This window comes from Mytilus trossulus, chromosome 3 (genome assembly GCF_036588685.1).
Source record: "Mytilus trossulus isolate FHL-02 chromosome 3, PNRI_Mtr1.1.1.hap1, whole genome shotgun sequence".
Classification (NCBI taxonomy): domain Eukaryota; kingdom Metazoa; phylum Mollusca; class Bivalvia; order Mytilida; family Mytilidae; genus Mytilus; species Mytilus trossulus.
The window spans coordinates 63,342,582-63,370,433 of record NC_086375.1 but is presented as its reverse complement, the minus strand read 5'-3'; the positions used below and the strand labels follow the sequence as shown (position 1 = coordinate 63,370,433).

The window sequence follows — 27,852 nt, the reverse complement described above, 5'->3', positions numbered from 1 at the left end:
TTAGCTCAATTTTGTTTTGTTCTTACTTTTAATAAGTATAACAAACCTTGCAAATGTGTCCTTATAAAACACAATGTGGATTAACTATTATTTGAAAAGCTTTTAAAATCTACCTGGATTTCAAACACTTGTGTGAGAGTTCAACGAATTTCAAATTTCATAAGCATATCTACAGTATTTGTCAAAACAATACAACTTTTCCTAAATTATTGACAAATTTGTACCCATGAAAATAAATGAATCCACAATAAATGTTAAAGAGTACAAAACAAATATGCATAGAATTACTAAGTTTTAAAAAAGAACCAATCAAAGCTTACCTCATAATGCAACATGAAATTCTTTTCTTTTATTCCACTGAAAATATAATTACAAAATTGATTTCATCTCATATTTTATAAACTTATCTTTTCTAGAATAGAAAGACAAACAGACTAATAGAATTCTTGAAAATTTATTAAAACCATAAGGAACAAAAAAAGATTTTTCATAATTATTACATTATAGGATTAAACACATTTTTTCTAGAGGTTATTGATGTGTAAACCGGGGCGATTAACTCACAAACTGAATAAAAGTCCGAAGGACTTTTATGTTGAGTTTGTGAGTAAGAGCCCTGGTTTACACATCAATAACCTCTAGAAAAAATGTGTTTAATCCTTATAATTCTTCGGCGAAACATTTGTGATATTTAATAAACATTTTTGTTGTTGATGGCTATATAGTTACCATCAAAAGCACAATGGCAAGTCGTAACTAAGGAGTACGCCGCCATCTTGACTTTCTAAAAACCATAAATGTCCGATAAATACAACGGAATCTAAATTGAAACAGCACCTACCTCAAATACTTCATTTTAATTAAATGTTATCCGAATTTGAAGCATACACGTAACGAAAAAATCTTTCCCTTGGACATTTCCATTCGTATGACGTCGTGTTTTACCATGATGTATACTCGCCAAATCCTTCATGAAATTTCGCGGAATTTTATCAAATTTTATTTTTATACATTTTCAAAGCTTAAAGGAATTAAATTTATCTCTTTCTTTATTATATATATGCATTAGAAAAGTCACAACTGTTATGCAATAGACCACTTTCGAGTTCATCCGTCACCGGCAAAAACTCGTCAATTATACACGCCTTTATGACGTCATTTACCAGATAGAGGGGGTCGCCTGTATCCCTGCACTATATACGTTCATCAAGCATCTTAGTGATCGTTATTGTGCAGGATAAAACAGAAATAATGGTTGCTCTGTAGGTACTTGACTGACAATTCCCTAATGACAGCAGTGTTGATTATCATTTTTGAGAATTCAATTTGACGAATAATTCGTACAATACAGAACTATAGTTTTCCAACCACTCGCTCAGCATTGGAACGGAAGTGAAGACGTCCCTAAACGCACAAATGACGGTGATAAAGGCGCGTATAATTGACGAGTTTTTTCTGGTAACGGATGAACTCGAAAGTGGTCTATTGTTTTTAAATCTTAATTTGTTGAAAATCCCGGGATCGCTGCAAGTTTGTGTATCGCGCATGAATAGATTACAAAAGTAGTTTCGGAAACATGGTTTATCGAAGTATAAACTTAGAGAAAAATTCTAATTAACCAATCCAATTCAAGTATTTATAGATATGCAAATCATATAAGAATTATTGATTACTAAACTGGTAGCAAATGTGATAACAGCTAGATTATATTGAATCCACAAGGTAGCCTTCTTGCTGCCTTGTATAATATTTTGTTTTATCTGTGACACAGCTTACCCAATTATCTTTGACCTAATTAACCCAATTATCTGTGACATAGCTTACCCAATTATCTTTGACCTAACTTACCCAATTATCTGTGACATAGCTTAACCAATTATCTATGACATAGCTTACCCAATTATCTGTGACATAGCTTACCCAATTATCTTTGACATAGCTTACCCAATTATCTTTGACCTAACTTACCCAATTATATGTGACATAGCTTACCCAATTATCTGTGACATAGCTTACCCAATTATCTATGACATAGCTTACCCAATTATCTATGACATACCTTACCCAATTATCTGTGACATAGCTTACCCAATTATCTATGACATAGCTTAACCAACTATTTTTGACCTAACTTACCCAATTATCTATGACATAGCTTACCCAATTATCTGTGACATAGTATCCACTTTTGCTGCCGAGTCTAAAGAATCTAATGTCACTGTACACATTACCTAAAATAACAAACCACAGTTTAAAACACGAGTACAATGTATCTTATCATGTTTAGCCTGGTTTTGACTGTCATTGTGCAAGTAAAACCTTAAAACATACACAGTACTATTTTCGTGTCAAGAATCAAGTATCTTCACCGTCAAGTTAATTCTATAACGAGATCAAAACTTAATTTTAGCCCCTCTTACAATAAATAACCTCTTCCATTCAACCTTTTGTTTGGAAAATATATGGTGAAAGCTTTATAAGATATAAAATTGTTGTACTTTTCTCGATATAGTGCTTTAAGGTGGTACCTAACACTACAGGGAGATAACTCTGTAAAATCAGCAGAACGTTTTAATGACGTTGTGTTCTTAAGTGAATATTAAGCTTCTCAATGATCAAAATGAGTGTTTGTCAAACTGCTATATAACCAGTGTAATTTTTCTGATTTAACGGTTGGTTCAATTTTTTTGATTTTTTTTATATTTTTGTCAAAGGGTCAAAGTAAATACTTTGTCAAAATTTTAAGAAAATTAAACGAGCCAAATTAATTATAGTTCAGGTGTTAGGTACCACCTTAAATGATATACGAAAATAATATAATTTCTGCAGACTGCAGTTAAAACTCATTATTTTACCTGAGTCTGACCTCTCTGAAATAAAGCTGAACCATGCAATGGTGAAAACATATTGATATCACATGAAATTGGCCGTAATTGAGTTAAACTTCTTCCATCACACCTGTAAATAAAAGATATCATTGTCAGATCAGCAGAATCTTAATACATATCTTGTAAAGTGTGATTCATTGAAATAATAATATGATGTACCCCTCTCCACACTCACACACACACATGCAAATAACATTATAAAGGGACATTACTCAAGAACAGTAAAAGTGAAGCCACCAAAATTCAAACTTGATCTAAGTTTTGTGGTGATAAGCATTGTGTATAAGTTTCATACTATATGGTTGAGGCAAAAAAATACAGCAATTTTTCCACTTGTAATGAAAACACGGGAAAAACATCAAAATAAAAAAATAACATGTTATTCCGATGTTTCAAGAAGAAAGTACTGCATTTTTAGTCTAAGAATTTACATTTTTACCTTTTGTCATTTGCTTTTCAAAAAACTTACAAGAAAACCATATGTGAATGCTATTTTCTTGAATTTACTAAGTTTATGAGTGATAATTTTTCATCTCAAGCTACTGTAAATTCCAAAATTATTGCGAGGTTTTTATTATTGTGAAAAATGCAACAGAGTTGTAAACGCAATAATTTAAACTCGCATTTTGAAATATTTTATATGAATTAAACAGGATTTTCTCAAAATCGTAAAATTTAAAATCGCATTTCAGTCTGAAATGACAAAATCGCAATAATAAATGCACGCAATAATTTCTGATTTTACAGTATACTATACTGGGATAGATTCTCAGCTAATTAAAGTGAGAATGTGATGAGTTCATAAGCTTACTTTATTTAGATTGCCTAGGATAACTGAAATAATAGAATTCTTTCATTGTCTTTTAAACTTTAGATAGTTTTCTTCCTACATTTCCTCTCTTGTTTACAAAACCATAGACAATCTATGTTATATTAATGTACCTTTTATCTGTTTGTAATATAAGTTTTCTAAACAACTTCTTTGTATACAAATCATAAGCTTCATACAACAATTCTTTGTCCTTATCTTTATCTGGAAAAAGTACTGGAAAGAAATTGTGTTACAATTAAATGATAATATCACATCATATATGTGTTAAAATCAAATGATAACGGTAAGAGCTTCACTGCAGCATAATTTTCTGCATATTTAGGAGTATGTCTCCAAACTCCATCCTTTGACTTTTATAATCCTTTAATATTGATTCTGTCCTTTACTCTGCCATCTTTTTTATTTGATATTTTGTTTTGATCATATTAAAACAATGGCACAATCACAAATACACAGGGCATCAACACAAGAGAAATCATCTGATTCGTTAATATTTTCTCAGTAATGTATTGATTATCAGCTGCAAATAAAAATGAGTACATACATAAAGAACAATTTTTCAGGGGCACTCATTTTTAAACTTAGTTGAGATATTGATAATATTAATTTAATATATAAACTCATGCAAATTCATCATCAAATAAAATGGGATTGTAACATTAAAATTATGGGACATAAATCCACAAAAAAAAATGGAGTTACTCTCATCAGTCTCATGTGCATGTCTGACTGTTACTTTGATATCAAAATTACATGTAATTTTTATTGACATTCAATTAAAGTTAACAAGAGAATACTTGTGATTTTGTATAAATATATATAGATGATATATGGATGGATAATTGGCATTACATTAGTCCTTTTAGGGCCTTTTATAGCAGACTATGCCGTATGGGCTTTGCTCATTGTTGAAAGCCATACAGTGACATATAGTTGTTAATCTCTGTGTCATTTTGTCTCCTGTGGAGAGTTGTATTATTGGCAATCATACCACATCTTCTTTTTTATATTTACCATATCTGTACCAGTATGAAATATAGATTTCTTGTTTCCAATAGTTATTTATTTCTATATTAAATATCAGAATAAAAATTTCTGTCAACTTACCTATTAACTGTTTTATAGTTGAAGATTTTAGATCTCTAACTGCATTATCTCTGGAAAACTGAAATTCAAAGTTAAATGATATATAATATTGTTTCTTTAGTCTTTACAATACAAAACAAAGAGCCATTTTAAGACAGAAGAATCTGTGGATTTTTTAAAAGGCACAATCAGACATGTTTTTAGTTATAATAGTTTTTACTTTAGACTTTTCAGGGCCTTTTTATAGCTGACTATAGGGTTTTGCTCATTGTTGATGGCCATGATAGTTATTATCTTATATCTAAAGAAAGATTGATTGTTGGTGTTTAATGGCCACTTAAGTGCCATTTTTGGGCAATTTTGTGGCAGCCACTTTTTATTAGTGGAGGAGCCTGGAGAAAAGCACCTACCTATGACCACCAACCATCCATAGACAAACTGGCAATCCTATTGAAATAAGAAAGGAGTAAGGTGCACCCAACAGAGCAGGGTTAGAACTCACAACCTCAGTGTTGACTGGGTAATGATAACAGTTGTAGATCTACATAGATCACTTGACAACTGAGGCCCTTATGTTATATTTAAAGAATTGTTATATGAAATTTTTCCTGTAATTCAGGACAGGATATATAAAAGTCATGCCAAGTATTCCCTGATTTGAAATATTGCAATTTTTTTTGGAAAATGCCAATTTAACAAAGACTAATTCTGGAAAACAATGGAAATATAATTCCTATATTTTAACTAAGTAGATTGTATCAACACTTAATATGGAAAGGGTCTAAAGGTTAAATGTCATTACCAATGTCTCTAAAATTTGAAAAATTCATCAGGATTGACATTACATAAAAAAAATCATAACTACCTTATCATGGGATGCATCTTGCAATATTGCTGTTAATTCTGTTTTTGTTAGCCTGAATAAAAGAATTACAATGAATTCAAAATATGCAATGAATTGACTTGACAGATTCCACCACCAAATCTCGTGTAATACAATATTTATCCACTCGAGAAGGTTAAATTTTCAAATTTAAAACGTGACTTGCCGAGACTCTTCAATTCATGAACAATTAGCAGAACAAATGTATATTTTCCCCAAGAATTGTACACATTAAAAGCTTAACTTTACTTCTTTACGTTGCTCTAAATTTACTTGGTACCAGGATGTCCTAGGTAAACTGTAAAATCAGTATAAACTTCAGAGTCAATAGTCGGTAATATGAAAATAGTCTATTGACACTTAGATATTATTTTGATAAACTACACTATGCATTAAAAATACTAAAATGATTACCATGAGCAAATCATCTTTGCTTTAGAATTTATAAATAAAAAAATATCAACCCTTGACACAATATATTTCTTCTCACTTGCTAAAAGGCTTCTTTTACAGTGACTTGTGACTGATTTCTTATGTTTGAATACACAGAATACCTGAGGCTGATTATCAATACTTATATATGTTATGTTCCCTACTTGTAACTGCAAAGTAATTTACACTGCCATTATTCATTACACTAACTGTATAAAGCTTCACTTACCGTTCTATTGTTGTAAATATTTCTTCAGGTGGTGCTAATTTATATTCTACATCACGTTGCGGCTTCCCTAAAGACTCTTTTAATTCTTTTAACTTTATTATAATGGTATCTATTTCTTTTACACCTGTTTTTATTGCTTCTTTAAAAAGATCATGTCCGAAGTTGTCAGCATGTCCTTCCATCATTACTGTAAAATACAGATTTATATACCTATAATAATTTGCAATTTCTAATTAATGATGCATGGCCTAATCGAGTACTGGAGAAGTTATGATTTGAAACATCTTTAGCTTGTTTTAAAGGTTCAGAATAATATCAAAATTGTTGTTCATTAGATTTATGTAAAATCCCTGCTAGCTTGCTTGATTTTAACAAATATTAATTTTGCTCAACAAAACATGTGGTAAGTCATCATTTTATATAACAAAATTTATCGCACTGCTGGTAAATTATCACATTGTGATCTGTGTAATGCAGTCATGTGGTGATCCCTAGAGGGTTATAAAATTTCCAGCAGAAAAAGTCTTGCAGGCGATAAACTCCATTTTACTATAAACCTCTATGGATCTGTAGGGGGTCAACAGCTTATCAGATAACTTATAGTAAAGTACCCTTAACTTGTTAAATGGTTCCTTGTACAAATAAAATGGTAAATGGCAAAGACAGTTCAGTAATTACCTATTTTATTGTCACTACAACCGCTTACAATAAGATTCAATGGACTTTGTTGTAGTTCCCGTCGTGTTGGATTTATAACAATTTCATGGTCAACATATCCTATTCGTACAGCACCTACTGGTCCATTAAATGGTATATCTGATAGAACCAAGGCTGCTGATGCTGGTCAAATAATAAATGAATACATATGTATGATTTATATCAATCTAAGTCAAAATATGCAACTTAAAAATACTAAACTGTTGTTGAAAGTGAAGCTTGAATCAATATCTTTTTGGTTTTATCAATATGTGTAACTACATTCATAAGTTTTTCTATTTCAATAATTAATTTTACACAGCTTATCACAAGTATTTTGAAAAGTATGTAAAAATCTTCAAAATTGTTTTTTGAAAACAATGTTGTAATCATTAAATATTATACTGAAGGAAATTAGTTGCTGGTAGCAATGTTCAAAGTCAGAATTTTCTTTCATCAGCTAAAGACACCAGTTCTATCTTCTCGTTTCAAAGCTTTGGCCTTTTATAAATAAGACTTTTTGTTGTATATCTTTTTTAATAAAAGGACAACATATCAATTAGAAATACTCAAGGCAGTCATAATTTTTTTATAGTTATTAGAAAAAAACAAATAATAGTCAGGTAATTCTATGGAAAAACTAGAGGCTCTAAAGAGCCTGTGTCGCTCACCTTGGTCTATGTGAATATTATACAAAGGACACATTTGAATTCATGACAAAATTGTGTTTTGGTGATGGTGATGTGTTTTTAGATCTTACTTTACTGAGCGTTCTTGCTGTTTACAATTATTTCTATCTATATTGAACTTGGCCTAGTAGTTTCAGTGGAAAATGTTAGTTAAAATTTACAAATTTTATGAAAATTGTTAAAAATTGACTATAAAGGACAATAACTCCTTAGGGGGTCAATTGACCATTTTGGTCATTTTGACTTATTTTAAGGTCTTACTTTGTTGTAAATTGTTGCTGTTTACAGTTTATCTCTATCTATAATACTATTCGAGATAATAACAAAAAACGGCAATATTTCCTTAAAATGACCAATTCAGGGGCAGCAACCTAACAGCGATTTGTCCGATCCATCTGAAAATTTCATGGCAGATAGATCTTGACCTGATAAACATTTTACACCCTGTCAGATAAGCTCTTAAAGCTTTGGTTTTTGAGTTATAAGCCAAAAACTGCATGTTACCCCTATGTTCTATTTTTAGCCATGGCGGCCATCTTGGTTGGTTGGCTAGGTCACGCCACACATTTTTTAAACTAGATACTCCAATGATGATTGTGGACAAGTTTGGTTTAATTTGGCCCGGTAGTTTCAGAGGAGAAGATTTTTGTAAAAGATAACTAAGATTTACGAAAAATGGTTAAAAATTGACTATAGAGGGCAATAACTCCTTAAGGGGTCATCTGACCATTTTGGTTATGTTGACTTATTTGTAGATCTTACATTGCTGAACATTATTGCTGTTTACAGTTTATCTCTATCTATAATAATATTAAAGATAATAACATAAAACAGCAAAATTTCCTTAAAATTACCAATTCAGGGGCAGCAACCCAACAACGAGTTGTCGGATTCATCTGAAAATTTCAGGGCAGATAGATCTTGACCTGATAAACAATTTTATTCCATGTCAGATTTGCTCTAAATGCTTTGGTTTTTGAGTTATAAGCCAAAAACTGCATTTTACCCCTATGTTCTATTTTTAGCCATGGCGGCCATATTGGTTGGTTGGCTGGGTCACGCCACACATTTTTTAAACTAGATACCCCAATGATGATTGTGGCCAAGTTTGGTTTATTTTGGCCAGGTAGTTTCAGAGGAGAAGATTTTTGTAAAAGTTAACGACGACGGACGCCAAGTGATGAGAAAAGCTCACTTGGCCCTTCGGGCCAGGAGAGCTAAAATTGAAATTCAAAACATGTCTTAAAGTCAGGAATCTGATGTTCAGTGGTTGTCGTTTGTTGATATGGATCATAAGTGTTTCTCCTTTTTTATATAGATTAGAACATTGGTTTTCCTATTTAAATGGTTAACACTACCCGTAGATATTTTTCAGGCCCTTTATAGTTGCAATTCAGTGTGAGCCAAGACTCTGTGTTAAAGACTGTACTTTGACCTATTATAGTTTACTTTTACTAATTGTGACTAGAATGGAGAGTTGTCTCATTGGCACTCATACATTGAAAAACATCTTCTTAAATCAATCGTAAGTTAACATACCTGCATTTATACTGAGTACTTCAGGATCATGATCCCCATCTACTGCCATTAAGTTACATATTATCTGGGTTTCATAATTAAAGCCAGTAGGAAATAAAGGTCTCAGAGATCGATCTGAAAAAACATGTTTGCTTATAAACTGAATAATCTGAAAAGATCAATAGTGCAATGTTCTTATTTTGTTCTTATATATTTTGGCTTTTTTTTTACTAAATAAATTATTCCCTATTGAATGATTTGGATGTTTTTATAATATTGATTTGTTCTAATTTGACTTTTGAAAAGAAGATTTGTCAATATTAGAATATACACATAAAGAAAATATAGTTAAGTGTATACTGCAATACCAAAATGTTTTGTGGAGGATTTAATTTCGTTTATTTCGCGGAAAGAATATATCAAAGAATTAAAAAAAAAAACACAAAAATTTAACCTACATAAACTATCACTTCAATTTATTTGAAACCACGAAATAAAATCCCATGAAATTTTATATAGCGATAAAACCACGAAACTTTTATAAATGTTTCTACAGTAAATAAGAACTTATACCTATAAGTCTACTTGTTAGAATTTCTTTATCTGAAGCACCTAGTTCACGTCGGAGAAAGTTTGTTGGTATTCTTCCAGCTGAAGCAGCCTTTTGTCTGTAATCTACCTAATAAACATCAAACAAATAAACAATATGACTTTAATAATTTAGTAAAGATCTAAAAAGTTTCAGTAAAGACATCCGTTACTATTTGTATCTTTTGGTTTCTTGAATTTCTGGTATATTGGTTGTTTGTTTTAAATTAAATATATCAGTGAAAATCAACTGTAATGATTAAATTAAATTTTCTAAACTCAATATCAGAATACATATTTATAATATATTATTTTGTAAATGTTTTGGGAATAAGATAATTCTATGAGAACCACATCTTCCACTTTTGATAGCATTTAAAAATAAGGAAATATGGTATGATTGCCACTGTGGAAACCAATGAGATAACTATTCATAGAATTGTTCAATCAAGAAAAAGATAATTATAAATACATCAATTCATACAGTCTTATTCAACAGAGCAATAAACATACCGTTAATGGTAGAAAAGAGGCTGGTGAGGATTTAGTTTTACAGACTGCAGTAACCAATACTGAAGTATCACCTTGCTGAAAATAAATAAAAATAATTTGATTCCCTTTGGCAATTAACCTGGAAAAAAACTACTGCCAATCTATGTTTTGCGTTTAGACTCTGATACATGTAATTGTAAAAAATCATATCTGTTATAATGCTGTCTCTGATCAATTTTGCTTTTCAATTAAATACTCACTACATATATTCTCTGTGCAACTTTCATAAAACTACCCTATCATCATATCTTAAAATAATAATAAAGTTAGTCAGTCTTTAACTTTGTTTTTCTGATAGTGTTTTAAAAATGTCTGGTGAAACATTTTTAACCATTCATAAATAATGTCAGTAGAATTTCACAAAATAATTTTTGTTTTCAAATTTGAGATAGGAATTATGTTAAATATCTTTCATAGCTGTATAAAATGTATAAGGGCACAACAGATAGATTACGGGAAAAAGACAAGTGACATACCTTAGCAACAGCTGATCCATCAGCAAACCTAGCAAATTGACCAGTACTGATTTCTATTGGTCTGGAAAAAATGAAATGAATTCACTGGTGTCTTATAATTATACTTTAACAATAAAGGCATCTCAAAGCATCTATAATACTAAAATTACGAGGTCCAATTTGTCAGCCGTCATCACGTAAAAACGACGAATCAAAGAATTCAACTTTATATATAACTAATATATTACAAAGGTGTATATTAAAAATTACACCACTCCAGGCCCTTTTGTTTTCCACGTAATTAATATTGCCAATAATTAAGAAGTTCATGGTCGTTTCCGATACCGATACCAATAGTATATTCACCTGTTACAGTTACCTATTACCTTATCTGTACGTTCCGCATCTGACAGGCACACCACTAAACGGTGTATTCAGGATTACTATGCTATATACACGGGCCATAATCCCAGGGTTGACACTACTAAATTGTCAAAATGTTACCTACTGTATTGTAGTATTTTAATCAGTAAGACTTTCTAAGATAACAATACGAATACTAAAAATCTGGACTAAAAATAAAGCGTATAGAGCAGTTTTCAGTTTGTTAGCGGGCATGACGTAAAACAACGAATCAAAGAATTCAACTTTATTTATAACTTATATAGGACAATGCTGTTGATAAAAAAAAATACTCCAATCCAGGACCTTTTGTTTTCCAAATCATTAATATTACCAATAATTGATAAGTTCCAGTTCGACGGGTTCAAACAAAGATTTGAAAGCAGAGAAAACTGTGCATCTTATAATCGGCATGACTTTATCAGATGACAATACTTATACTAAGATAAGGCTTGTGCATAGTTATATACTTTAATTCAGTCACGGACCCGCGATATCACGGGTGTGTTCTAGTATAACAAATAATTCTTGTTGTTGTAAAGGCCAAGATAAGAACTTTGATAATACTTCTGTCAAAGAAAGTTTAAAGTTTTATGTGCAAGGGTTTCATCTGGTGGACACCTAGTTTGCAATTGACAAAATAAAATTGAAACTTTTAAATTGAACTAGTAAGTCCATGAGTTTCAGACATCTGAATCTGTATCTGTATTTCCCACATCTGTAAATGGATGGGTACGTCATAGATTCCTTTTGGCTTTAGACATATTTACACTTTTATGCAAAGGAGTAGGTCCGGTAAGACCTCTTTTTGGCCCCAAAATATGGTAGTTTTACAAACTTGTTAAAATGTAAACTTTTAGTTATTTATTGGACAGTTGGATGCTTCTGCTACATAAATATGGACTGTTTTTTACGATACAATGCACATATACATGTATGGGGTTGTAGCACCATTAAGTCATGCTAAATTACTGAAATCTTCAAAGTTCTATCATTTTTGATTAATTTTAGACGGTTTCCGTGAAAAACGAAAGTGGCCGCATTCGTGTTCATCCTTAATATTGAAATGTAAGTTGTATTTTATTATAATACATAACATATATAAAGGTTGTGGATGAACACCGATGCGGCCACTTTAATTTTTGACATAAACCATCTGAAAAGTGATGTTTTTTGGCGTATTTGAGAGATTTTTCATATTTGAGCTTGAATCGGATCGTTTTTAATGACTAAATTAGTTAAAATCTTTCACAAAAACTAATTGAATCAAGTGAAATAGACACTTAAGTGTTTAAAAAGTGGTCAAAATCTTTCGTCAGATGAAACTGAAATTTAAGGCCAAAATGAATCCTTACCGGACCTACTCCTTTGTCCGCCAATACGAAGAATCACACAGGGTCCTGTAAATTTCAACATCACAATGTAAAGCCTCGGTCACACCTTACCGCAACCTGAACGGACGCCTAACAGATGAAAATAAAAGTTGTCTGTTGACAAAATTGTTATCTGTTGGGAGTCTGTTGATACACTGACCGAATAAAACGGATGTGTAATGAATGCATAACGGACTCACACCGGATAAGCAAAGTACGAGAAACGGAAATATACCAGACAGAACGAATGATGAATGTACACCCAACGGACGAGTACCGCATAAAACGGACATCTAACAAAAGCGTACCGGATAAAATGGATGAACAAGATATATGGAAAAATTAAAGGCGACCATTATAATACATGTAAATCGCATAAATATTAAAAATGTTTCCGCCTAACTGATTTTTGTTTGTTCTTCAAAATGCTGCCACAGGGCAGTGATTGGCCTGAATAAGAGGTGATTGATTGTGAAGACGTGTCTTAACTCTTAAGATCAATTATGAATAATAAGAATTCATGAACCCAAAGGAATCTGACATACCAATAATTTCTGACCTGAAATTTTCAATTGGCATTTATCCGTTTCAGATCCGTTTTATCCATTATACCTCTGGTAGAAGTCCATTTCTCATTCTTCCAACATCAGTTTTATCCGTTAAACGTCCGGAATTTATCTTCCACACCTCCAACGAATGTATAACGCACATGTAACGGATGCATAACAGAAACAAAATGGACAAGTACCGTACAAAACAGACATTTTATCCGTTGGACGTCCTTTCAAAGTTTTGAGCATGCTCAAAATTTTCCACCGGACAGAACGGACATTTGACAGATAAACATATATGCTTAATAGACATGCAACTAATATGGACGGACATCTAACGGATAAGAATGGATGTCTAACAGACATGAACAGATTGAAAATAAGTTATCCATTAGGCGTCCGTTTGAGCTATCCGGTAAGGAGTGTCCGAGACTTAATGTTGATTGTTGCTTGAGGTCAGAAGGTATTCGGAGAAGATTAAGGTTATTTGGCGACATAATTCAGCTAAATACCAAAAAGGGTAAATACAATACTGTGCCATGGGGTGGTCTGGCTCTGCGCACAAGTTAATCATGCTTGCCAAGGAGTAAATAAAAAAGTAATGTAGTAAATTATGATTTAATACTTCCATTACTACTTGCAATATACATTTTACCTTTTTAAATATCATACAAAAAAGAAAGAAAGGGAGACCAAAAAAACATGGCGACGTACAATAGAGAACGAACTAAGAGCCATGGGAATGACATGGGGAGAAGCCTAAAGAAATTATGGCACAAGACAGGCAACAGTGGAGGGCGTTGGTATTGGCCTCATGTGCAAGTACGCACAAAGAGGATTAAGTAAGCAAGTACAAAATTAAAGCAAAAAAATATAATTATTTGAGGGGTAGTTGCTTAATGGCTTATTTGTAAGTTTGTTCCCTTATTTTTGTTTGCCTTATGCAAGACGTTGCAATCTAATAATTTACCTATTTCCCACATCAAATTTTATACTTCGAACTGATTCTTCATTTCCCCATGAACTTTTCTGCACCTCATGGCACAACTGTCCTATTCGTTTTAAATGTTTTTGCATTAAAAATAGATGATTCTTTACAGTCCATGTTTGTTTCAAGGGCGCAGCCATCTTTAATTCGAAGTGGATTGGATAAATCTAGAGGAAATCCGATTAGTCTACTGGTTCCCTTTTATATATTGTTGCTGTTTCTCCTATTCAAATTTTACAGGCACCAGATTATTTGGCGCAATCTTTGAAGTCTTGACGTCTATAAAACTCAAATATTGAAAAGACCCTTGTGTCAGAGCAAGGACATATAACTAACAGAGGTATATAATCGTATCTAAGTTACCTTAATCTGTCCAAATAAATCAGGCAAAAAACCGCATTAGGTATAAAGAGAACTACTATAATTTTTGACTTTTGGAGTTTCATTGACAAGAAGATGTCAAATTTTTGTAGTTTTGAATGTCAAAAAATGTCAGAATACTGAATAAATATCATATATATCCACTTTGATTTGAATTTCCTGTTCAAACATTTGAAAGGCTTATCAATTTTAAAAGATTTATATGAAAACTTTCATATCTGCGCATTCTTTTCAGAGATGAAGCTAATCATTCATGACTTGTGTACGGTTTAAGGCACTTTGAACAATTTACAATTTAAACATACAGGCCTGTACATGTAGCTACATGTAGGAATTTCCAAGGGGGAGGGGGAGTGTTCGTTGGTCTCACAAACTTGACTTTAACAGTCAAAATTTGAACAGAACATGACGACTTTAACAGTGCTTATTTGTTTTCAAAAACCCCTGGCTACGGGTATGTCATATGGTTACATTGTTTAATTTAAACTAACTAGAATCTACAGCAATATACCTGATTTTATAACAAGCATTAAAGATCATTAAGTAGAAATAAAATAAAATACAAATCATGGGAATCTAAGATAAAGTCATAACTCATTCAGGCATACACAGTTTATAGTACCGACAGCTGATTAACGTAAACAAATTTGAACTGATAAATATCAACAATGTAAATACTATAATGACCCAAAATATATTCATAGCTGTCAACTGACCCGTATTCTGCAGGTGTGACCCAAGATTTTCACAATTCTGAGGGATCACCTGGATCTACCGCCGGGTCATTGAAAGAACCCAGGAATTCCGAAAATGACTCGATTTCAACCGTATTTCTTAGCCTTGAGATTGATTTCATAAGTAATAATACTAATATTCAATTGAAATACCGGCAAATTCGTAATTCTTCCATGAACTTGACAGCTTTGGTGTCAAACACACCGTTAATTAACACCTATTACCTTCATGACCTTAGCTTTAGGTCGTAAATAAATTGCACTATTGATTTACAAAAATATTTTAACCAAGATTTACTTCCCCTTATTTGTCACCATTCAAAATTATTCCTTATATTTACGTTTGATGGGTGAAAAAGATTTAATAATTAAAATTTAAAATTCAAATACATATTGAAAAATAACTTATCATTATTTTTATACCTTTATACAATTTTTAAAAAAAAGTTGAAAATTATATTTTACATTTATACTTCCTTTAACTGTTTTACTATATTTTATCATAGTCTAATTTCCTTGTAAATTGAGAGATGGTATATTTGAATAATAAATTTTTGTGTTTCATAATCTCAAAAAGCAAACAACATAAGACTGTGTAACTCAAATTTATAAAAAATCTTTAAAAGTGCAATGAATTAATAATTAATAGAATTTAAAATGACATAACCAAGTGAACATGCATTGTTGTTTTGGTATCTTTGATATACATTATAAGAAAATGTACCATTAATACTGAAAGTCTGCTCGAAAAAGTTCGTACGCGTTATGACCTGAGATTTGATTCTTCAATGCAGGGGATGACCTGCATTTTCATCATCACAGGTTGACAGGTTTCTATATTTCAAGGTGTTATCAATTTATATGTACAATGAGAGTTGATTGCCTCCCATTGTATGCAATACATTTGTAAATGCAGGAAGGGACAACCATACTGCCATGCCGTCCGTACTAGACTTTCTGTGTTGTTTTCGAGCTGAGTTTTCCCGTATTCACACCAATAATCCAAAACTGCTTGATACATGTATTAACCGAAAACTCTTTATTTTTTCTACTTGCAGATCATTAATAATGCCGTGGGACTTGATAGCGACTGATTTTAATGGTGAGGAAACCATTAATTTTGGACCAAGACAAGAATCTGGCATTGCATTGTATCAAGTGGAAACCTTAGCTACAATATCATCTAGTGATAAGGTACATTTTGTACAATGAAAAACTTTTATAAATTTTTATATCTATGATTGACATTGTACTTTCTAATCCTAAAAGAATTATTTTAATTTTCAGTATATATATAAACTTCACCAATATTAATGATATACCCCAATCTGACATTTATAAAATTTGAACTGCTGATTAAAAAAAGTAAAGATAACGTTATTAAAGTCATGATAAACGAGTGACCGGTGGAAAATAATGTTATTTTAATTCTTGAACTAATGCATACAAACATCATAAACTTAGTCTTCTGCGCACTATTTTATCATTTTTTTTGCCTAAATTTCGTATAATTGTCAATAGCTTATTTGTTAAGATATGACAGATTGAATCTTCATCCACATTACTCATCAGTGAATATTTCTTGATTATTTAGTTTCACAATATAATTATCTTCTAATTGTCATTTCAGGAACAGTTGCTACCTTGTACCACAGTTACTGTTCTTGGTGAATTGGCATGTATAGCTGTTCAAGAACATCTAGCTTTGTTTAAAGACTGTCAGCGGATTGCATCAATTGGATTGGGTGGGTAAATAAACAAACAAAATTCAAAAGAATTTGTATTCCTATGGCATTAAATTGATTTCTATATCTTGACATATTGAATTAAAGCAAAATGAAAATCATGTTGTACATTGTACATTGTTATTTATAATTATACCCGCTTACCCCCACTTTCAAAAAAGGGGGGTATACTGTTTTACCTCTGTCTGTCAGTCCGTCCATCCGTCCCATGAAACTTTCATCACATTTTTCTCAGGAACTACACATCCACCCTTTCTGTGATTTGGTATCATCATTTATATATGTCAGCCATACCGTGTGATGCTTTTTCAGATTCATCATTCATCGACTTCCTGTTTATCGAACACTTACATTTTTTTAGCTCACCTGACCTGAAAGGTCAAGTGAGCTTTTCTCATCACTTGGCGTCCGTCGTCCGTCGTCCGTAAACTTTTACAAAAATCTTCTCCTCTGAAACTACTGGGCCAAATGTTACCAAACTTGGCCACAATCATCCTTGGGGTATCTAGTTTAAAAAATGTGTCCGGTGACCTGGCCATCCAACCAAGATGGCCGCCATGGCTAAAAATAGAACACAGGGGTAAAATGTATATTTTGGCTTATATCTTTGAGACCAAAACATTTAGAGCAAATCTGACATGGGGTAAAATTGTTAATCAGGTCAAGATCTATCTGCCATAGAATTTTCAGATGAATTGGACAACTCGTTGTTAGGTTGCTGCCCCTGAATTGGTTATTTTAAGAAAATTTTGCAGTTTTTGGTTATTATCTTGAATACTATTATAGATAGAGATAAACTGTAAACAGCAATAATGTTCGGCAAAGTAAAACCTACAAATAAGTCAACATGACCAAAATTGTCAGTCAACCCCTTAAGGAGTTATTGCCCTTTATAGTCAATTTTTAACAAATTTTCGTCAGTTTTTGTAACTTGTACAAAAATCTTCTTCTCTGAAACTTCATGGCCAAATTAAACCAAACTTGGCGATAATTATCATTGTGGTATATAGTTTGAAAAATATGTCCCATGACACCGCCTACAAAACAAAATGGCAGACATGGCTAAAATTAGAACATAGTGGTAAAATGCAGTTTTTGATTTATATCTTTAAAACTAAGACATTTAGGGCAAATCTTTCAAGATTTAAATGTCCATCAGAATAAGATCTATCCCCTCGCAAATTTTCAGATGAATCTGACAACTCGTTATTGGGTTGCTGCCCTAAAATTGGTAATTTTAAGGAAATTTTGCAGTTTTTGGTTAGGCCACACCAATTTGATTCCTTGTTCGACGGACCCGCCCGCACCTATTTTTTTCAAAACAGATTTTTTTTAATTTTTATTATATTCCCGCTTCCCGCATCCGGAAATGAAATCATGTCCATTTCCCGCACCGTTTTTTTGTAAATATGATATAAAGATCTCAACATTTGTTTTTTAAAATCACAGTCTAGCCTTTATATAACGATTTTAAACCTATCAGCACCCCACAATACTGTAAATATCTTCGAGAATATTTGTTTCAGCATGAAACCAATTTATTCCAAGCGGGAGTGCTCCGATATAAATAGAAATACCAGTAATGAACAAAACGTTGGTTTCTTTCCCCCTAACTTATATTCTCTATAAAAAACATGTTCGTTGTTAAAATAAAGTACAAAGAACTTCTGAAGGATTTGCTTTAAACTGCAATTATAATGTATGGTGACGGTCATACCCGCTGCAGGTTTGTGCACCTGTCCTGGTTGATTTAGAGACCTGTCGTTCAACAGTTATCGTTTGTTGATGTGGTTCATTGGTAATTTCCCGTTTGGAAATATAATTTAGATCGTTGGTTTTCCTGTTCGAATTGTGTACAATACTAAGTTGTGGTCCCTTATAGCTTGCTGGTTGGTCTTGATCAAAGCACTGTGTAAAAGGCCGTACTTTGACCTATGTTTGTTATTATCAGGTTGGGACCAACCCTCCCTCAGACAAGGGCCTTGAAGGGGTTATTTTACCATGTTTACTGTTCAGTCTGTTGTAGAAAAGAAAATAGAAATACTAAGAATTTGTACAGTGCTACTATACAAAACCTTTGACAAAATTTTTTACTCAAAAAGAGGAGAAATACATTATATTTTAAACAACTTTTCTAAAAGAGGGATGGGTCCACTTATTTTGAATAATATTAAACTGTTAAAGTAAATGTGTTAACATGGTTAAAGTCCAGGAATATTACAAAATTCTTGGACATGTTTTGACCATTTAATACCAAATATTATAGTTCTTTTGGGAAAATATAAGCCCTTTTGTACTTAAAGTGTTTTTACAAAAAAAATATTTTATAACTTTAATATTTCTACCCCTCATAAAAGGGTTATTCATAACATTAAGGGGTTGTTCTGAACCTGATTATGACTTGGATGGAGAGTTGTCTCATTGTCAGTCACACATACACAAACCAGATTTAATTATTCAATTATTTCTTGTTGAAAAGGGAAAAAATACTTCATAAATTAAAGAAATGTCAAGGTACAAGTGATAAATAAAGTTTTAATATAGTCAAAACCTACTATTTTATGTTTACAAAAAAAAATTATAATCGCTCGCCTTAACTTTTTAAGCTTCGCCTCAAAAAATTTCAAATTAAATATTTTTTTATTAAAATTTTCAAATCGCTCGCTCGCCCCAATTTTTGGAGGCCAAAAATCCGTAGAACAAGAAATTAAATTGGTGTGGCCTTATTATCTTGAATACTATTATAGATAGAGTTAAACTGTAAACAGCAATTTTGTTCAGCAAAGTAGGATCTACAAATAAGTCAACATGATAAAAATTGTAAGAGTACCCCTTAAGGAGTTATTGCCCTTTATAGTCAATTTTGAACAAATTTTCGTCATTTTTGTAACTTGTACAAAAATCTTCTTTTCTAAAACTATGGGCCATATTAAACTAAACGTGGCCACAATCATCACTATGGTTTCTATTTAATAAAAGTGTCTAATGACCCCACCTACCAACCAAGATGACCGACATCAGTAAATACAGTAACAGGTGAGCGACACAGGCTCTTGAGAGCCTCTAGTTACACATAACAGCCAGGTTTGAAACTTTCGTCACATTTTTCTCAGGAACTACAATACAAGAATTTCTGAAATTTGGTTTCAGGATTTATATAAGTCAGCTATACCGTGTGATGCGTTTTCAGATTCATCACTCGACAACTTCCTGTTTACCGAACACTTGCATATTTTTACACTTTTAATATTATCCACTTGCAGGGGGGGGTATCATCAGTGAGCAGTAGCTCGCAGTTTCACTTGTTTTATATATTTATAAAAAAAGAGGGGGGTGTTCCGGGGGTTGGAACCCCCTTTTTTTTGTCAATCAATGCATTTCGGAAATATAGTTGGAACCCCCCTTTGTCCTGGGTTGGGACCCCCCTTTTTAAGATGGCTGGATCCGCCCTGATACTGTTCATTCAGAAATAACTGTAAATAGTGTGATTGAGTGAGTATCCCAATATTAAGGATTTAAAATTTGTATTTAACAAATATTTGTATACAGCTTTTCCTTTAATTGCATAAATCATTCTCATGTTTTAGTCGGTCATGTCCAATTTGCATTAATAAATACACACACTAATTTCGGAAATACAAGTAAACATTTAGATTGTTAAATGAATGTTCTCCTCATTGTAGATGGTGTTATAGATTGTATAGAATGGAGTTCTGATGGTTCCATGTTAATGGTCGGAGACAGTACAGGAAAACTTTCACTTCTAGATACTGACACTGGAGATGTTCTCTTCTCATTTGTAAGTACTTTGAAAGTTCTGTGGAAAGAAACAGAAGCTTGATTTATGACAAACAAACAAACAAAAAACATATGACACAGAACAACCAACAACAACCAATTAATCGATTAATTACTGGCTCATGACATTGTTCCAGCATATGTTTAATATTCTTCCTTTATGAGGGTAGGAATGCCCTTTACCATCAGGCCTCAAGCCGTCATTTTCAGGCTTTCAGCTACTGTTAATAGAAAGTGTACATTTAATTGTCATGCGACAAAAATTACCGTTAACATTTTTTGGCAAGAATTTTTACTGTTATTCGTCATGGAGGTACACCCTGCTTTATAATTAATTTGAAACATTTGTAAAATTATTTAAAAATTCAAAGAAGTGACCATATAGAGGATTCACATGTTTATTTTTTTTAGAAATAATTATTAAATATGAAATTTGATGATTTTTTCCTTCCCAATTTATCACACTGTTAAAGATAGGTATGTTGTATTGTTTAATTGCAGAAAGTTGTTCCTGAAGGATGCAGTTTGAAAACTTTCAAAAGAATTCTGTTTAGTACAAAATCAGATGGTAAAGATATTATTTATTGAAGGTCTATTGAACTTATAGTATGCATGGAAAAAGAAAAAAACAATTTTAGAAATCCCTTATACCGTGTGATTAAATATACAATTTCTCTGCCTGTTATATTCAAATATTATTTTTAGAAAAATGAATTCAAGTTTATGATTGCAATGTTCATCTTGTTACTCTGTATAGATATTATTAAATTTGTTCCATATCAGGTTAGTTTTTGGGATACAATTGCTTTCAAGAATTCTGTAGACTTATACCAGTGGCTCAGAGCAATGCCCTCACGTCAATCGTTTTATTCTAAACATTAAGGAACATCTCACATTCTTATGATTGTCTTGCTTTAAAAGGTAAATACAAACAAAGGGATTGAACTTAAACAACTTTCCTATAATATTCTTTTAATAATCTTCATGTTTGATAACTCTCTTGACTTATATGCGTGTTTTTAACAACACAGAAAATCAGAATTAAGCAGTATTTATATTTAGTGTTTTTATAAATTTAGAAACACGTCAGAGGGAATTCCCAGTTTTGATAAAATGCCAGAGTTCTCTGAATTCTGATAAATCTATTTCTGTCATATAAGAACTGAAGTGGAGTTTTTCTTATATGTTACCGTTATGAAACTGTTATTTGAGATCGTACTTCCCTTAAAGAAATAAAGAACCATCTAGGTTGTTTAATAAACATTTAATATACGTTCTTGCTCAAGGGTTTGTTTTGGAAATTATGCCCATGTGTATAGATTTCTTGACTTAAAGGGGTTTTAGATTGAATGGTTGCTCTGGATTCCGCACTCAATTGATTAATTTATAACTCATGGGATCTTTTCCATGTATGTCTGCTATTGAGGGTCATTGTTGTTGCATATCTTTAAATCATATGCATCATTTAAATTAAAATAAATGTATTCATCATCGTAGAACACCCCTTCAGGCGAAATGGAGTCTTCCATATTATCGTTTCGAGTTGTCTCCCTTCCAGAAGTAACTTCCATGAATGCTAAATCCAACAACACGTCGAGTATTAGCGGGTTCTGTCAATAAACGTCGTATTATATTAAGACGTAGACATAAAGCTTTATTTAGAGTCGGTATAAGCAAACAATTACAAACATAAGCTCTGAAGAGCTTTTAAAACAGACATAACAATAAATAAAACAAAACATACATATCGAGTCATGCACACAACATTAAACATATAAAGCAAGAGTTCAATCAGTATATAAACATGCAGCACAAAAGTTCTTTAAGCATCTTGCAAGTTAAACACATACTGATACATGCAATTATGAGATAAAAACACAAAGCACAAACGAAATGGTTTGCACATAAAAAGCATATTAAAAGCACATAAAGTTTCTAAAATTAGAACAGAATGCACTATAGTAAAGATAACAAAATAAATTTGCCATGCTGAAAATAAAGCAACAAACCAAAAAATAATGAGTAGAGATTAACTAGTTTTGCAGGCAAAGCATTGGCATGAGCTGCCAGACCAAAGATTGCATTCTTCTTACTTTTAAAGATGGTAATTTAGATTTGCAGAGTAGATCTTCATAACTTGCTGAATGGTCTTCATAGATAAACCTTAGTGCTCTCTCTTGAATTTTCTCTATCTTTTTTTGTATTTACCTCCCCAAAAAAGTGCCAAACTAGTGGGCAGTAATTAAAGTTGGACATTATGAAAGAATAATAAATTGTTAATTTTCCCAGTTTAGTCAGGTGTTTACCTATTCTTTTTTTAATTGTTTAAATGCTTTTTAACCGGCATTTTAGGACAAAAATGTCGGTTATTGATTTGGGGATGTACGGCGGGCGGTTTGGCGGGCAGCAATCAAATGTTGTCCGTGCATTAACTCATGCAAGATCGTAAAATGGCGTTTCCATTCAAGTTGTTGCATTTACTCACAAACCATTCAATCTAAGCTTTTCAAATTTTAATATGTTGATACTGATGACAAAATGGAGGTCAAATATGATATTGACGATTTTCACTTTCACCATTCATCAGTAATGGTTCTTGTGATATTGCCATGAAACAAATAAATGTTAATAAATCCGGTTTGCTGTCGTTGTGACAGCCTCTTGTTTACATATTATAGAGACATGTTCATTGAAATTTAGTTTAAAATCTATTGTTACACCTAGAAGTTTAACGTTATCCTCACACTCTATTTCATTACCTTCTAATTTAAATATTAGGTTTTTGTCTTTAGTTTTTTTACCTACAGCTATTGCCTGAAATTTTTCTGGATTTGCTTTCATTTTATTTATTGAGAACCAGTTAATCAAAATTTTACTTTCATCTTCAAAAGTTTTAATTAGTTTATCTAAATCGTTATCTGCATATGAAAGGGTGTTGTCATCTGCATAAATATAGAGTTCACTTTTATGAATAAAATAGAAAATGTCATTTAAAAAAATATTAAATAATGTTGGCCCTAATATTGACCCTTGTGGCACTCCTTTAAACATTGTTTGCCAATAGCTTGAATTAGTACCTACTTTATCACACTGTTTTCTATTTTTTAAATAGCTTTCCAAAAGTTTACGAGATGAGGCGGAAACACCATAAGATTTTAATTTTAGTAGGAGGAGGTCATGGGGTTGGCAGTCAAAAGCCTTGGACAAGTCTATTAATATAGCTGCTACATATTTATTCTGATCTAAAGCCTTTTTCCAATCGTCAATTATTTTTAATAAAGCAACTTGGCATCCATATCCTTTTCGAAAAGCTGACAGAAAAATGAATTAAAAAATTCAACAAGCTGATACGACTTGAGAAATTTTACTTTCTCAATGTCCACCAAATGGAAGTTTTTAACGACCTTGACTGGCTATACAGCCCTTGCACTGTCGGTTCCTTGATGTCCAACTTGGATGAGGCCATTATAAAACGTTCAGGTCATAAAAACTAGAAATCTTTATGCTAAAAAATGTCAATTCCTGTCAAACGTTGTCAGGTTAACAGTACACTTCTACAGTTGGTTACAAAACCAAACACTGAAACAGAAGCTGACAATGACTTTATTGTTGGTCCTTACATGTTCTGCAACATTCCCTGAAAGTGCTAGGAAATCTTCACACAGGCATGTCTGGGGTAGACCCATCATGGAAAAAGACTTCTCCTTCAGTTTTATACATACAATGTAGATAGTATGAGGATATAATATATGAATTTACAATGGAGAAAAAAGACTCTTTTTTCTATATCCAGACAATAACATTAACAAACAAAACCCCATTAAGGGGTACACTGTAACTTCCATGAGCATGATGAGGACATCATAACAAGAGGAAACATAAAAAAAACAAAAAAAACACATAACAAATCATATACAAACGAACGGTGCGCCGCGATAAAGTTACTGGGAATTGTTGAAAATTACGCGCTTACCTCAGCGCTATCCAAAAATCCTGGGGAGAACACTGATTACTGTATAGTGATTATAAAAATCTTTTAGGGAATGCAATTTTCACAAATTAATACATTGACAATTTTAGATACTACAGATTTGGTGGTTCTGGCAGGCAATGGACAGATGTTGGTTCTAACTGGTATTACACAAGATCTATTTTCTGCAGGTTTGACTCAAATTGATACATTATCATCATAGTTATCTTTACATTTAACAGTGGTTAATCATATATCTTCATTACCTTAGTGGTCTTGTGGAATCAAATGATTGAAATTTAGCCATTTTTATACATTTAGATGTAGCTTACTGACACTTATGTTTTATGATGTTGCACATATATAGCAATGGCTAGATGTTGAATAAACACAATCTAATCTATACATAATGCATTTATCTAGTTTACCTAACTTTTTGCTCCTTATCTGGAAATTAGAATTTGATGCTTCTCTGAAAAGTGCAAAACATAAATGAGTTAGAGCAAAGACTGATAAGATTCTATCCAGAACAATGCATCCTAGTAGAATGACATGATTGTTGTTTTGTTAGATGACATACACTAATCTGAATTAGTATGTCTGTCGAGTACAAAGCAGATTATTTTATACATTTCAATGTGAGTGTGTAAATAGATAACAATTTTTATTTCAAAGCTAAAATCAGACTAATGAATATTGAATTTAATAAAGACAACTCCTTCATGAAATCAGCACACCCACAAAACAGTGTTTCTGTTCCTTATACTGATTTCACAACTTAGTTTCATTACAAATTATACTTTATCTCATTAATTTCATATTCATCTTAGCATGGCTAAAATTTTCTAGATTTTATTGATAAAAGGTATTTAATATGAAAATTATTCTGTGATACAACTTTATACAGCGTTACAGTGCAATATCAGTAATAATTTTTTTTCTTTGCAGATGAAGGAAAGATTGCAGCTTCGTTGAAGGAAAAGTTGATACAAACCAGAGCCGATCATTTCCATACAGAGGGTGTTAATGATGTTGTTTGTTTTGATGATAAAATTGTTACTTTGGTAAATAAGTTTTTGTTGAAATAGAATAAATGATTTTTTCTTAATTGAAATACTAGAATACTGTGAAAAAGCTTCAGTATTTAAATTTCAGTGAAATATTGTTTGTTTGTAGACTTACAATAACTAATCAACAGATTTTTTTTGTTTATTGTATTCAATTGATGATTTTGATGAACCTCACAATTTATGAAATGAAAAAGTTAAATTAACACTCCCAAATGCCTTAAAAAGGAACAAAAAGACAACACCATGATTTTCATGTGCACAAGAATTTGTTCAGGTGCAAAACTTCTTGTACTGTCATCATCAACTTTTAAAATGTTTAACAGTTCCTTAATCTTTTAATTTTTATTAGATGTATAATTATGTCTACAATATATTAAAAGGATCATCTTAGTATTTGTTAGTATAATTGTTATAAATAATAGTTAAAAAAGATTGATTAAAGCACATTAATATGTGTAGAGTATTTAAGTGTATTTGGTGCATCTTGTAATTACAGGGAAGTGGTGATATTGCCATTGGAGTATGGGTAATAGAAGATGGACAGCTTGTTTTAGAAGATGAGATCCCTAGTTATGTATTCAATGGTCAGTCACTTCATTATAACTAAAATTAAAAAAGAATGGAAGTCAAAAACAGATTGACCATTGATATTTTTTTGTTATTCCAAGCTTAAATTATATTATTCAGGTCTCTGAGATGAAGGCATACCGTATAGCGGGTTATTTTCGCGGGTGTAAAATTTCGCGATTTTCATTGAACGAGGTATACGAAATATTTTGGCGGTTATTATTTTCGCGGATTAAGTCTTGTATTCATACCTTTGTATGTACACCTTTAATTTGGCAGATTTTATTTTGGCGATTTTGTTCTATCCGTGAAAATAAGCGAAAATTTGCACCCCGCGAAAATAACCCACTATATGGTATTAGCTGCTTCTGGTGTCAAATTTTACAAGCAAGAGAGTTTTTATCTATTGATATTTTTTTTTATGAAGATATAAATATTGCATATATTCTTGATTTTCTTTATGGATAAAATCTTCGTGTCTTCAACTCTTGGAGACCAATCTCTTTGTGTTCAGATTTGATCTTCTACATTTGATCATATTTTGTCAGAAAATGAACTTTGTAATGCTTCCTCTGTTGACAGATGCTGGTGTAGTGGAAGGCAGGGTATCGTCTGATGGGAAACACTTATTTGTTTTGACTGATAATGTGAGTATAATATGATAGTTGAAGGCAGGGTATCATCTGATGGGAAACATCTATTTGTTTTGACTGATAATGTGAGTATAATATGATAGTTGAAGGCAGGGTATCATCTGATGGGAAACATCTATTTGTTTTGACTGATAATGTGAGTATAATATGATAGTTGAAGGCAGGGTATCATCTGATGGGAAACATCCATTTGCCTTGACTGATAATGTGAATGTATAATATAATACAGGAGCTTAGTGAAATTAGAGGGATTTGAAAAATTTACCAGTAAAACTTGAATTTGGAAAATTCTCTAAAATCTTTTGAAAATGCCAACTAAATGAACAAATAAATTTCATAGAAATTCAATCACAAAAAAAAGAAGGGGGGTGAACTTAGCTGGTTTGAAATGGCTTCTAAATGGTCATAGGATTGCTTATAATTACATGTTGTGAATTATACTGCCTCATAAGTTAGTAGTTTATTTTTTATGCAAATCAAGATAAATGATTGTTCTATGAAAATTTAAGTTGCTTAGTTAAGTATGGAAATTGAGTACACTTCTATTATATAACTGGTTTCTTAGAATAATACATATTTTACAGCATGAATTGTTATTACTGAACACTACAACAATGACAGCGCTTCATAGTTGGTCTGACATCAAGGTGGAACAGTTCCAGTTACTAGAAACAAAAAAGATCAAGAATCAAAGGTAACTTTCAATATCTTTAAGAAAAGTAATTTGTCACATAATATATGTTTAAACCTAAAATGTTTAATGAAAATATTA

General features: G+C 31.8%; 2 protein-coding genes across 3 annotated transcripts in view; one reads left to right on the top strand and one right to left on the bottom strand.

Annotated features, from left to right (window-relative positions):
* Positions 1–14,337, bottom strand: part of LOC134712084 (polyribonucleotide nucleotidyltransferase 1, mitochondrial-like) — a 36,947-nt gene extending 22,610 nt beyond the window's left edge. Inside the window, exons 1-13 of the mRNA XM_063573237.1 lie at positions 14,145–14,337; positions 10,870–10,930; positions 10,355–10,429; positions 9,827–9,932; positions 9,275–9,388; positions 7,029–7,190; positions 6,351–6,537; positions 5,672–5,723; positions 4,828–4,885; positions 3,831–3,933; positions 2,856–2,958; positions 2,161–2,231; positions 321–357 (exon numbers count right to left, since the gene is read on the bottom strand). Coding sequence (XP_063429307.1) covers positions 321–357; positions 2,161–2,231; positions 2,856–2,958; positions 3,831–3,933; positions 4,828–4,885; positions 5,672–5,723; positions 6,351–6,537; positions 7,029–7,190; positions 9,275–9,388; positions 9,827–9,932; positions 10,355–10,429; positions 10,870–10,930; positions 14,145–14,302 — 1,287 coding nt within the window. The 5' untranslated portion in view covers positions 14,303–14,337. The remainder of the gene's footprint in view (positions 1–320; positions 358–2,160; positions 2,232–2,855; positions 2,959–3,830; positions 3,934–4,827; positions 4,886–5,671; positions 5,724–6,350; positions 6,538–7,028; positions 7,191–9,274; positions 9,389–9,826; positions 9,933–10,354; positions 10,430–10,869; positions 10,931–14,144) is intronic.
* Positions 14,338–14,371: 34 nt separating this feature from the next.
* LOC134712083 (kinetochore-associated protein 1-like) overlaps positions 14,372–27,852 on the top strand; it is a 78,949-nt gene continuing 65,468 nt past the window's right edge. The window contains exons 1-10 of one of the 2 annotated variants that reach the window (XM_063573235.1): positions 14,372–14,480; positions 16,336–16,471; positions 16,908–17,022; positions 20,706–20,821; positions 21,322–21,388; positions 24,901–24,981; positions 25,739–25,854; positions 26,357–26,444; positions 27,010–27,074; positions 27,665–27,774. In XM_063573235.1, the coding sequence (XP_063429305.1) occupies positions 16,346–16,471; positions 16,908–17,022; positions 20,706–20,821; positions 21,322–21,388; positions 24,901–24,981; positions 25,739–25,854; positions 26,357–26,444; positions 27,010–27,074; positions 27,665–27,774 (884 nt within the window). In that variant the 5' untranslated portion in view covers positions 14,372–14,480; positions 16,336–16,345. Of the gene's footprint in view, positions 14,481–16,335; positions 16,472–16,907; positions 17,023–20,705; positions 20,822–21,321; positions 21,389–24,900; positions 24,982–25,738; positions 25,855–26,356; positions 26,445–27,009; positions 27,075–27,141; positions 27,217–27,664; positions 27,775–27,852 lie in introns of those variants that run through there. The other variant, XM_063573236.1, reaches the window with a different exon arrangement.